At 39.4% G+C, this 13273-nt stretch overlaps 2 protein-coding genes across 6 annotated transcripts in view; one reads left to right on the top strand and one right to left on the bottom strand.

The window, feature by feature from the left end:
* Positions 1 to 682: 682 nt before the first annotated feature.
* Positions 683 to 7249, top strand: pln2 (phospholamban 2). The gene is made up of 2 exons (XM_028007952.1): positions 683 to 801; positions 6755 to 7249. Exon 2 carries the CDS (start codon positions 6867 to 6869, stop codon positions 7026 to 7028), a length of 162 nt encoding a protein of 53 aa, XP_027863753.1. The 5' UTR covers positions 683 to 801; positions 6755 to 6866; the 3' UTR covers positions 7029 to 7249.
* A 1923-nt stretch (positions 7250 to 9172) lies between these two features.
* Positions 9173 to 13273, bottom strand: part of fam184aa (family with sequence similarity 184 member Aa) — a 44116-nt gene continuing 40015 nt past the window's right edge. For 3 of the 5 annotated variants that reach the window (XM_028007597.1, XM_028007599.1, XM_028007600.1), the window contains one exon: positions 9173 to 12401. In XM_028007597.1, the coding sequence (XP_027863398.1) occupies positions 12287 to 12401 (115 nt within the window). In that variant the 3' untranslated portion in view covers positions 9173 to 12286. The remainder of the gene's footprint in view (positions 12402 to 13273) is intronic. The other 2 variants (XM_028007598.1, XM_028007601.1) reach the window with 1 other exon arrangement.

Below are 13273 nucleotides of genomic sequence, written 5' to 3'. Positions count from 1 at the left end.
AAATGAAAGTAATTCATACAAATAAATGCAAAAGGAAATCAGGCAAAATAAAGATTGTTTTGAGTCAGATTATCTAACACCTGCAGGTGTTTGTTTCTGGTGAAGTTTTAGTTTTAACAAGTCTATTCTTCACACAGTGAAGTTACTCACTTCACTGGTAGAGTGAAAATTTGACTCAGAAGTAGTGATACACTTCATAAAAATAAATTACCCAAGTAAAAATAAAATGCAAACTGTAGTAAAAGATACTCCTAAAAGTGATCCCACCTTTACACACATCAACATGTGTGTAAAGTTTTGTTTCTGGTTTGTCGTAGTGGAGTAGATCATAAATTAAAGTGCAGGATGACTGCAAATGTCGCTAAAACAGAAATACCACCAGTGGTCTTTCTTTCTTTAGTGGTTCTCGTTATGGGTGAAAAACACGAAACGAAAGAATAATTATTCCTGGTTTAACAACAATTGCCAAAAGTTTTCACAAATAAAAATTAGGGGTGACTGTGGAGTCAGTGGGTAAAGAAGTGGGTTTGATTCCAGCTTCCTCTCTGTTCCAGTTCAGCTAAACTGAGCAGTGGCGCCTCAGTCCAGCATGTTCAGTTCAGCAAATACAAATTTGGTATCCTGGCTCTCTTAAAATCCTCTCTGGGATGTCCTCCCTCCCTCATTCTGTCCCTCCCTCTTTCTCTTTCTCTCTCTTTCTGCTCCTCCTGTCTCCTCCTCAGTGTTTCCAGCCTTGCGGAGCGCTGCATATCTGACATTACTGTCTCCAGCTCCAACCAGCTCCGCTCTCATCTCTGCAAGGTAAGACTCAGCATCCTCTACAAACTTTTGCCCCCCTTCGATTTCGGGAAGTTAGGAGACGTCTTCGGATTTAACCGGGGGACGAGCAGGAAAACGAGGAACAGCACGACGTTAGAGTTGATCTGGCAGGTAAATAAAGAAAAGAAAAAGGAGGCGAGGTTTAACGTTGCGATGTCGAGACAAATTGTAAAAGTGTCCGTGTTCACGTAGAGTAAACAGAAGAGGAGCAGCAGGGGGATGGAAACTGGACTGAACCTCCCAGAGGGATAAACATTCGCTCCCTGGACTCCCAAAATGAGCACATGATCTTATTTCGGAGCGACGAGGAGCCAAATCAGCTGAATCTAATCTCTACTGTACATTCTTAAGGAAAGGAAATCATATTAGATTTCACTGCGTGGTTCTGTTGGAAGCTGAAGAACGAGCACTTGGTTTTGATTTGTAGAGTCCAGTGGGAAGCTTGTCTCTTCCACAACAATGACCACCTTTTGATTTTGATTGCAAGATTAAATGTTTTCACAGCTAAATATAAAAAAATGAGTGAAGACGATTATTACACAGCTGTGGAAAAGTGTCCACCTTCCTAAACTTTGAACTGCTAATAGAAATTAAACACGGTGGAACAGCTTTGGCTCACTCTACAGTCGCAAAAGCTGTTTAACTCTCAATCGAATTAAAGTCTGGACTTTGACTGGGTCACTGAAAACTCTATCTGTGCCATTCACAATTGGACTCGCTGGTTTGCTTTGACTCATCGTCCTTCTGCGTAACTCCTTCGTACTTGAGCTTAAGGTCACAAGCTGATGGTTGGACATTCTGCTTCAGGGCTTTCTAATGAAACTGCAAAGCAGCCCCAGATTGCTGGTGGTTTTCATGATGTTCTTTTCATAACTTCAGAAAACCTTCACCTTTGTCTCATTAGTCCAAAGAAAATTATCCTGAAAGTCTAGGAGATCACCAAGACGTTTTCTGGTAAATGTGGGCAAAATGACGTTCTTCTAACTCCTCCATGGAGGTCCTTTGTCTCTCTATCTTCTTGTTGAGGTGACCTCTGACCTTATCCGAGGCCTGAAGGGGTGTAGATGTTGCTTAGAGTCGTCGGTACCCTCTTGGAGTAATTCTGGAAGGTCATCCACCACTGGGAAGCTTCCCCACTGATGCATGCGTTCTCCATTTGTAGAAAATGGTTCTCACCAGCTGTGTTTCCGTTACAATTGTGCGCAAAACTTCACTGATGTTTCGCTCATGTAGAATAAAAGACATCAATTTTTTGCAATTAAATAAGAACACAATTAAAATCACACATGAATAAGTTTGTTCATGTGGTAAGTCTTTAAAAAACATGCAGTGCCATCAACCTCCTACCACTTCCTGTCGTCTTCTTTGCCTTTTCCACCAGTGATAACGTCCTGTTGTTGATCACATAGCTTGTGTGATGCAAAAAGTGTTTCCTTTGCAGTTTTTTCAAATTACACTAATTTCAATACAGCCAAAAATAAAACTTTTTATCAAAAACAGGAGGTTTTCACATTAAGCAAACTTATTTTCATAATTCCAATTTGCGCAATTTTATCGTCAATGGGAATGCAACTACTGAGGTTCACTGGAGTCCCAAATTGGATTTGACTCTTTTACCAGACTCATAAATCATCTCTTCTTTAATTTCAACTAGTCTGGCAGTAATTAGATATATGTGGCTGATTCATACTGAACCAAAAAATGTCATCAATCCTACTTTATTTATGACTTAACAGGAGTGGCACATTTTTCAATAGGGTTGATTTGGACGACCTTTTTCTCTGAAGTCGTCTTAGACAGAACAATCCGTTTGATGAACATTTGGTTTCTTGAAATTTTCGGGTGTGCAGAATGACATCCTGACAGCTGGCTTCAAACCTGCTGCTGCCCCAGTTCGAATATTAGGTCGGCATCAGAAAGTACGAGCATCTGTCTAACCTACATACCCCCGACGCGTCGGTCAGGTTGATGCGTAAAAGTTCCTGCCAACAAACGCATCAAACCAAACACACTAAATGTTTTGTAGGTTAAGCGCAGCAATGCTTTCAGGATTTGTACCTGTGTGTGTGGGCGTGTGCGGGCGTGCGTGTGTGAAGCTCAACACAACAGCCGCATGTGCTGACACACACGCAGATAAAAGTCACACCGGAGGAATGACTGGCATCTAGGAGACTTCAGGGTGCTCCAGATCAGAGCGGCATGAAAATGTTTCAGCGTAACTCTGCAGAGGTGTGCTTTCACGATAACATTTATCTAAAATTAAAAAGAAGAACTCTTTAAAGTGCAAATATGATACTTAAAAGGGATTAAATACATGTTTTTGCCTTTTGTCAAATTCAAATGTTGGCCTGAAGCATTTCAGTGACCACCATTTTTTTAATCCTTAAAATAACTGAACAAATAAACTTTTGGCCACATCCAGGTCTATGGAATCAAGAACTTTCTTAAATAGAGCCTGCCTGACAACATGAAGTAGGGTAAAAGGTTTCAGAACATTTCAGAAAAGGTGAGAAAATGTCATGTTCAACAGTCTGGAAGGAGGTACAAAGGCATTCCTAAGCTTAAGGTCAAAGGTCACGATTCAACATTCAAGAGACAGAGCAAAAATGGCGGCCATGGGAGAGTTCCAAGGCATTTATCAAAAATATTCAAACTTTTGGAAAAATGTTCTGTGAACCGATGAGGCAAAAGTGGCTCTTTTCAGGGAATTAAAAAAAAAAAAGGTAAACTAACAGAAAATCTGACACGATTAGGTGTCAGATTAAAGTGTTGATCTACAAATGATTTTGTAGGAAGGAAGTGGAAACACAAGGAAAGAAAGAAATGAAGGAGAAAGGAAGAAGAGAAGAGAACATAGGCAAGGAAATAAAAAGAGGACAGAAAGAAGGGAGATTAAAACAAAAAAAACTAACAGAAGGAAGGAAGGAAAGATAAAGGAGGAAAAGAAGTTGACAAGGAAGAAACAAAGGAATCAATTTAGGAAGTAAGATGGAAGGATGTAACATTTAGACAAAGCAAAGGGAATGAAGTCTGGAAATAGACATAAACTCCAATTATTTGAGTTTCCTCACATATTTAACTCTTCACATCATTCACACGCTTATTTACATCATCTCTGATGTCCTTCCTGTTCAGCTCTTAACTTGTGGCTGGAAGCAGTTAAAGTTAGAAAGTTCAAGTCAAAGAAAAATGTCAGGGTCAGCGCCGACCCGTCTGTTCTCAGACAGCAGCCTCCGTTTTCCTAGCAGAGGAATTCTCAGAGCCTCAGGACGATGTAGTGCAGTGTTAACTCACCTAACATTGAAGCCAAGGGCAGCCCATCCTCTGCGATCCGCCTGACTGCTGCAGTTGCTGCGATTTGTCCACCTGCGCTTCGGTTTTACCGCCGGTTATTAACAGACGAGCCGATCCCTGCACACAGAGCAGCTGTGCCCGTTTGATCCTCTGAAACACGAGATGTGCAAACAAAAGAGCAGAGGGCCGAGTGATGACAAGGAAACGGTTTGGGATAGAGCAAAAAGAAAAAAAAACACATAAATAAATACATAAAGTGCTCAGTATTAATCCATCAATTTATAATGTAACCTTAGAAACCAATCGTGAAACAACACAAACTAAAAACGGAGTTTATAATAAAGTTTATGATACGATAAAGGATTTTGGATGGATGGATGGATGGATGGATGGATGGATGGGTGGTAGAAAGACAAATACTGCTACATTACAAGTCACTAGATGGCGCCAGGATGAAAACAAAAGTTCCAAACATGAATTATAGACCTTAAAAAAAGAACGTATTACAGTAAAACGTGCTAAAGATAAAAAGATACTGGAAGGAATGCTGGGATTTGAGGCTCACCTTCCAAACATACAGGCAGATTTGGCTTACATTAAATCTTAATACAGGTGTTACTATGGCCTAGTCAAAGTTCAGACCTAAAACAATGGCAAGACTTGAAAATCTGTGTTCACAGACTGAGCTTGAGCTGTTTTCCAAATAACTGGAAAGAAATTGGGAACAATTCTGCCGTACTCCACTCAGGTAAAGCAGAATATAAATGCATGCCACACTTTCAGATTATTATTTCTTTTTAAAAAAAGTATCCTTATCCTTCCTTTCACATTTACGCACTACCCTGTATTGATTTCAGTCAAGGAGTGGGGATATTTTTTGACACCAGTAGATGTAAAATATGAGTTGTTACAGCTATTTATCCTGCAGGACTGCAAAAAAAAAACAACAAAAAAACAAAACAAATTAAAGATCTGAAATCTCAGCTTCAGCTCTGTGATGAAAGGCTCAAAATCTTCTCAGTATGTGTTCTTCCTGAGTATCGCGCCGCTCAACACATTTTACATCCCCCGCCCCAAAAATTAAAAAATCTCCAAAGAGATGGGAGAGCTTTGTGAAAATGAAATATTCAGGTTTTCCTCCAGGACAGCATGAAAATCCCATAAATGGCAGCATAAAGGCTCGGAAGACTGAAGTAAATCCCTCCTGCAGGACTGTGGTAATCTCTAAGACAATCTCACAGAAAACAAAACGCGTTGACCTAAAGCGACAGCCTGTTTCTGCCGTAATCATATTCCAGCTTACAGAACAAATGTTTATTGCTTAAGAGTAAAAACCTTCTGAGTGTCTTCCTACGGAAGACCGACTTCTCTTGAACGTTGCCTCATTTCATGAGGTGATGATGCGGATGAAGGTCTTAAGTGTTAACAAGTGACTTGAAGGCAGATTAGGCGAGGAAGGAAGAAAGAAAAGTGAAAGCATGAAAAGGATGTGTTGAAATCTTGTGGAGGGGAACTGAAAAGTCAGTTCTTATCACCACTTAGCTATAGTTGCGGCAAAAATCAAGTCAGATGCAAATTGTTAAACCTGTACGGACAAGCGTTTAGTTCCTCAGGGGGTGTAGTGCAAATTAAATCCACCATTTTATAACTACTTTTCTAGTTATAAATAGAAATTTCTCAATGCTACCCTACAAGTGGTTAGCAGGAACCACTGGAACCACAGTGACCTGACAGCGCTGATCCCAGGAAAGCTCCAGTTCAGACGATAGAATCGCAGTAAAGCACGGCTCTATCACCAGGCACTTTGTCCCTTTTACATGCCTGCTTGCAACAATGGCTCCAGCGCTCTGTGGTCTTGACATTTCTCCAGACAGAGCAGAGATTAGCACTTCACCAGGCCTCGGGTGGCGCACATTTGCAGCTCTGTTATCGTCACACCCTGCGCCGAAGGACACGGGGGTCACGTATCTCAACCTGGAGAGGCTGCAATGAAAAGGAAGCAAAGTGAGCATAGCTATGTTTGCATTACAAAATGTGTGGAAAACTTTGTCAGTATTCTCGCTAATGTCAAAAAAGAAAAAAAGAAAATCAGTTTTGCAATTGCAGTCTTTCTATTAAGTAAGTAACGAAATCAGAATTACATGTAAGTTTGTACTCACAATAAGTCATGAAAAAACATGCAAAACCTTCATCGTCCAACTACTTCCTGTTTTCTTCTTCGTGGTTTACGCCAGTGGTAACATCCGGTTGTTGATCATGTGACTTCTGTTGTGTAAAAAAAAGTGTTTCCACTGCAGTTTTGGGAAATAAACCAATTTTAATATGCTCCCCCTCAACCCCCCCAAATAAAACCCACCTCATCGCCAAAAATTCTTAGGAACAAAAAGATTTTTTCGAAATTGCCGTTTTTCCAATAAGCAAATTTATTATCTAAATGTCTGCGACAGACTGGCAACCTGTCCAGGGTGTACCCGCCTCTCACCTGGAACGTTAGCTGGAGATATGGCACCAGCACCCCTCCTGATACCACTAGGGACCAGGGTGTTAGAAAATGGATGAATGGATTATCTAAATGTCAAATTGCGTGTCTATATGGTGAACGAGAGACTAACATTTTCCCCCTCTCTCTTTTTTGAAATAGATAACAGACGACGTAAAGAGCGGACAAGAGAGTTTACCGCTTCCAGCTTCAACAGCCGAACTGAACCGCCCCAGCTCACCTACCCCCACTGACCCGCAGGTCCGCCGCCCTCATGGAGCGCGTCCAGCACATGACCAAGTCGGCCATCCGTCGAGCATCTCAGATCGAGGTGAACCCCCAGGCCAAGAGGAACCTGCAGGAGCTCTTTGTCAACTTCACACTCATCCTCATCTGCCTGCTGCTCATCTACATCATTGTCCTGCTGAGCAGCTGAGAGCAGAAAGGAACAGATGCAGAGCCTGGCAGAGCTCAGCCGCTGAAAAAAAGGGGGGATTTCGGAGAAATATCAAATTTTTAAAAAAATAAGTAATTATATCTCTGCTTCTCTTATTCCGTTTTATCATCTTTGATCCTGTTTGTGTGTATGCACTGCATTTTCTGACCACTGTGTATAAGCAACATTAAACACGATGCACATGAAGTGGAAAACATTCATGCATCTCTGAGGTTTGCTTCCTGTTGCATGAACATTTCTCTCTCTGTCTGCTCTGACTGAGAGACAATCTGCACAGATTTTCAACCCTCAAGATGTCCCCTACTTCATTTACTAAAAGCTATTGTAAAAGGATTATGAATTGATTCCCCCCCCCCACCCTAAACATGTCGATGTTGTAAAACTACTTCAGTTTCAAATATTAATGATATTTTGGGGGTTTGAACCCCAAAATATAATGATGTTAACTTAACTCCACATTTTCATTGGAATAGAGTAAATAAATACTGACAGACCTTCCATGAAACACATTTCGATGAGTTCTGATGACGGTCAGTCATTGGGTTTGATGTGTTTCCTGTAGGGTCTTCTTGAAAATAACCAACATTACAAATATGTTAAACATTCTTATATTAAAAAAACAGCAATACACAACTATGCAACATCAGCAGTGACACACACTCATTCTCCGTGCCAACCTACCTCTGCAGAAAACAGTAAAAATGTGATGAATTTTGCTACATGCGTTAAAAGTATGAAAAGCAGCACCACCTAGTGGACAAACAAAAATATCAATTAATAGCTGACAGTCGACTATTAAGAATTGCACTGTTCAGCTAAGAGCTAAAGTCTCATTTTTATTGTTTGCCCTCAGAAACTAATGACTAATTCATTTAAGGAACTGGGATGTTAATACTTAAATTTTTTTTGAAAAATAAATATCTAGAAAATTTGAGCTACACATTAATTATGGCTGCTACAGCTAATACTACTAATAAATAAAAACAACTGACAGGACCTCTTGAGGAAATCTTCATCTACAGTCTCTGGGATTTTAATCAAAAAATGCTAATACAGCTGCGTCCAAAAGGTGGCGATAAAATGTACACAAGCGACATATAAGACGAAGAAGGTCCAAAGCATGGCTAAAGCGGTGAAAGGTTGAGGATTCTCAAAGTAGAAAAAGAAGAGTAGAGCAGCTGAAGGTAATTTTTTCCTAGTCTGATGGAAACTGAAAGATATCAGTTCTTGTCACATAAAACAAACAGCAATGTGGGTAACAAGAAAAGATTTACCAAACATTTGCTAAAATAATAACAACTTGAGAAATGATGAGAAATATGCTATAAATCATCAGTTTCATCCCAACAGTCATTAATCTCACTGTTTGACAAGATCTGTTGCAGAGACTGACTTGAAAATAAAAATGTAAACATTCACAAGTACTTGCTGCCATGATATAACATCTTTGGGGGAATATAAATAATGAACTATTGGAGGAAAAAAAATCTGACTTTGGCGCCACCCAAAGGCAAATACCTAAAAGTGGAGGCGCAGCAGCGAACAGCTGGTTGTAAATTTCCAATTTAAAACATTATTCCTGAAAAACGCATCTTTTTAAGATGCGTTTAGGAAGCAGAATTTAAGAAAGTCATAGAGAAAAAAATTTCATTGTTTTGTTTTTAACGTCTTCCACAAAACATCCATAAAAGGTTTCAACTAAGTCCGTTATGTTTATGCCATAAAAGGCTTCTTACAACAATCAGGACAAAACTATGCCACAGGAAAAAATGTAAAGCTAATAGGCGCCATCTAGTGGCAAAACGTTAAATTGAAGGATACTGCAGGTTTCGTTTTGAAATGTCATAAATCATCTACTGCTCTGACTAAACTTTAAAAATGTGACAAAATCATAAAAATATCCCCAATTTCTTCATTATGTCACAGCTATGGTGGAGGATGTCCTTAAAAAAACTACTGAGTTGTAAGAAAATTAAAGTCTTTACCTTGAAAATAAACCGCAGTCGTCGTTTGTAGTGTCAAGAATCTTTTTCTCCAGGGTTGTAACATTTCCATGACTAAAAAGCGTTTAATGATCATTTCTACAGGAAGGAGTTATAGCTGAAAATGACAGTCCAAACTAGTTAATTTCTCACAATCAGTGTTTTATTGTTCCATAACATACAACAGAAGTGATATAAATATAAATATTGTTATAACTGCAATGTGTTTACTTCAAAAAGGGCATGACAGATATGCAATTATGAGTTTCATGTTAACTTCAGACCACTTTCAGTTCAGTTAAACAATCGTATTAATTTCAGTTCTGTAAACTTTTGAAACAATAAATAAATAACAGAGTAAAAAATACAATTAAATAAACAACATCTTAAAACATTAAATATAACGGTTTGAAAACGTGTTACAAAAATCCCAATGGTCCTTTAACCATTCATAATAGGAGCTTCAGGAGGAAAATTAAAAGCAAAAACTGTTGAGATAATATATTATGCAAAAAAATTAAGAACTTCTGCACATTACAGTGCAGATATCCAAGATAAAATGCCCATATTTTATATAGTCATTAAATTAATCTAAACTTCACAGTGTGCATGGAGCAATGAACCAGCTGTGGTTCAGTATATCTGGACCTCAATACCATTAAGATCCTCTGAACTCTCCTTTATTCCTTCGTTTTTACATAGAAGTATTTACAATTTAACCAGGTTAGCACATTCAGCACAACTTCAAAGACTGGATGCTTCATTCATGACATACAGGACAGATTTCTGGGTCCTCTATGATGTTTAAAGTGTTTCAGGAAGTGTTGAATTAGGCTCGGGAAAATTTAGACAGCACCCTCTGTTGTTTTTTTTTTTTTTATTGGCACCTCCAGTAAAGATGTGTAAACACTTTAAGACTTCAAAAAAGTAGAAAAACCATGAGATGCACTTATTGAGTGGGGAAAATTCAAAACTGTTTAAATTGAAAATCTATTTAACGCTAAGAAACTAAGTCATGATTTGGTTTTTCCGAGCGCTATGCTACTTTCAGATGGTTGTAGTAATTATTAAGAATAGGAGCGCCAAAAAACATGGAGGGTGCTAAATCATTTAATGAAACATCAAAATAAGAGTCTAATCAGACAACGTTTAAATTAGCAGATTTTTTGATTTCTGACTTCCTGTGGCATCTACTTGCTCTTTAAAGGAAGACATCGGACTGAACTGAAACGTTTCAAACTCTTTCCGAGGACAAACCAAGCCTCTTTTGGGTTGAAGAAGAGCATGCAGCTTGGAAAAACTGCACAGATTTCTGAATGGAGCCCAGCACGATGACTACGTAAACCTTTGAGTATGTAAAAAAAAATAAAAATAAGAAAGAAAAATGGGACAGTACACCGAGAAGATATGAGTAGTTCAAGTGAATGAGAGCAGCATGTGTGTGTCTGTTTTCACATGCTCTGTGGTCTGTCCGCACAGCCAGAGACATGCAGCAGAGGAGTTCAGACCCGGACACCAAACGTTGATGCTTGTCATTAAACTTGGACTAAACCCTCCTTGGCGTTAAATAACAAAAAAAGAAGGAAAAAAAAAAAGGCAGAACTCTTCCTCTTTGCATCTCTGGTCCTGTGGCGCAACAAACAGACCACAGGAAAAACAGTGTTCATACGTTACAAATAGTGGGAATAATAAAAATACATGGGACGCTTGGTTCAGCTCGTCTGCGCGTTTCTCCTCCTGAGACTGTTATGGACGACTGAAAGCGTAAACCGAGCGCCCCTCGGCTAGCTCTGACGTTTGAAAACGACCTTCACACATGTACTGTATGTACACAGTCAAAGCACTGGGACAGCGAGCTGATGTGAGGCTCTTACTTTGTTGTTTGTTTGCTGGTGTAGTTTTTACTGCAGAGGCCAAAAAGCACAACCAGAACCAACGTGAATGATGAAGTCAGAAATACACACATGAGCAAGCAGGCAGACAGATCCGAGTTAAAGAAACAAAACAGATCAATCACATGGAAAATAGTTTACTAGGTGTAGTAGAGTGATAGAAAACCAACAGACTCAGTCATGAGGTAAAAGCAGCTGATTTTGTTCAATCATTTCTTTTAAAAAATCCTTAAAAAGACTTAAGGATGAAGGCAACAAACGCTGTACGTGTTGAATAAAATGGGTGGTTCCTGACAAAACGCTCTGAACGTCATCTGAAATGCTTTCAAATGGAAAAGAAAAACACCAACAGAAAATTGTTTTGTCAGTTTACCAATCGATTAAGTGACAAAGACAAAATCAATAATCAGCTCCAGGATGATCAAAGAATCTATTGTTGAAATGACAATTGCCAAAAAAAAAAAAGAAAAAAAAAATCACCTGGACTTTCGTGAGCAGATGAAGGAAAGATTTTACTTTTTGTGGCTAGCAGCTGCCAATGGTTTGTTCAAAGACCTCAAACCACAGTACAGTGGGTAACATGGTGATTTAGGCATCATGGTATGGGAATCCATCACACACTATCGTGTAAAGCCGATTTAACACATTCCAGGGATTATGGATCAGTTTCAGTTAATCAGTAAAACTTGCACCGTTCAGGTAATCTTACACTGGAGAGTTCATGCTCTTAAAATGAGAGTTTCAAGAAGAAATTCACCAGTAAGAGAGCAGCATTTTGTTCAGATCAATAAAATCAATAGTATGGGGTGGTTGGCTGAATTCCTAGACTTTAATCCAACACGTGTTCATAAGTTTTAATCATTTCAATGTTACACTGTTCAGGAAGGAGACGGCTTCGGTGTCCCAGAGATCAGTGTGTTTTGGGGTCGAATTTGTGAACAAAATTTTAATTCTCACCATTTCTGGCATTCAATAAATGAAAAATGTGGTTTTTTAATTCTAATTTACCCGAAACAGCTAAAAGTTTATTCTAATTTTATGCAAGATAAAAAAGTGTACTTTTAAATAAAGTGAAGATAATAATCTGGTTTCAACAGACACCTTATTGTTAAATTCACAATCTTTTAATAATGATGAGGCACTGCTCCTCTTCATGCTCATCATGTACGGAAGCCCAAAGGTAAAAAAAAATCAGACTGGAAACATGAAATGCTCGTATGAGGACCGGATGTCTGTTATCTCAACCCATCAAGCGACTCGAATCGCACCGTTTGATTCACCGTCACACTTTAGCTCCCTGTCCCATTACTTTATTTAAATTTTTTGACAGAACTGGGGTGTTTTTTTTTTTTTTTTTTGCCAGTCAGAAAGAAAAGTACAGCGAGTACAAGTCTTCCTCTTTTGGGACATATTCTTTGACTTTTTCTGCCTCGATCCCTCTCGAGTCGGTTGGCGTGGGAACGCCGGCTTCAGGAAGGCTGTGGGGAAATAAAGAGACATAACAGCTCTTAAGAAGAAGGGGAGGGAAAGAAAGACAGAGACGGCAGAAAGTAACGGTGATTGGCTCATGTGTTGTAATTGCGGACTGAACCGGTGACAGAATACAGTGATGCAGGATTCACGGAGGGCTTAAGATGGCTAAAAATGGCCCATAAACAAATCCTCAGGTTTCACACCGACTCTTCGAGTCAGCTGCAGTCTATTCCCCCCCGACGGCAAAACCTTCCAGTGATTTCTAATCAGCAGTAGCAAGCAGCGCTCCTTCATCTGTTTGCTTTGTGTCCACTGAAGACAGAGGCAGCAGCTGCTGCTCTTTTCTTTTTTCTTCACCCCCTTCTCTTTCTTTCAAGTTTTCCAACTCCTAAGCTGCCGCAGTGCAGTTTTCTCCCTTTCAGGTCCCACTGAGACTGATTTGAACTTGCAAAGTTTCGAGTTTCCCACCTATCTTCTCTTTTATTTATATGCAACCAGCAGCAGATGGAGATGAAAGTTAAGGATGAGAGGCAAAACTGTCCGTGGTGTTAAAATGGGGAGGCTGGGAGAAAAAAAAAAAAACGGGATGTTCAGACACAGCGGATCAAAACAGGGGATTATGCATTCATTATTTTTGTGTATTGACCCTGATCTAATGAAGTCTGGCTGCAAAAGACTGCAGCGCTGTGTGAAATGAGTCGATCGGAGACGGGCTCTGTAATGGCTCCAGGCCCAAATTAAAATTCCAATTTCAATCCCGCCTGGCTTTAGATTCGATACACTCTTTAACGCTCAGCGTGATCATAAAGGACTACTTATAGCTGGCACTTTGTCTTAAAACTTCATGAGCATGCTGACTGATGATACTGAAACCTGA

This window comes from Xiphophorus couchianus, chromosome 22 (genome assembly GCF_001444195.1).
Source record: "Xiphophorus couchianus chromosome 22, X_couchianus-1.0, whole genome shotgun sequence".
NCBI classification, from domain to species: Eukaryota; Metazoa; Chordata; class Actinopteri; order Cyprinodontiformes; family Poeciliidae; genus Xiphophorus; species Xiphophorus couchianus.
This window is presented reverse-complemented; position numbering and strand designations above follow the sequence as displayed.

Bases quoted from the DNA above. Each gene is read 5' to 3' on its own strand.
- pln2 (XM_028007952.1), top strand. From the start codon at position 6,867: ATGGAGCGCGTCCAGCACATGACCAAGTCGGCCATCCGTCGAGCATCT.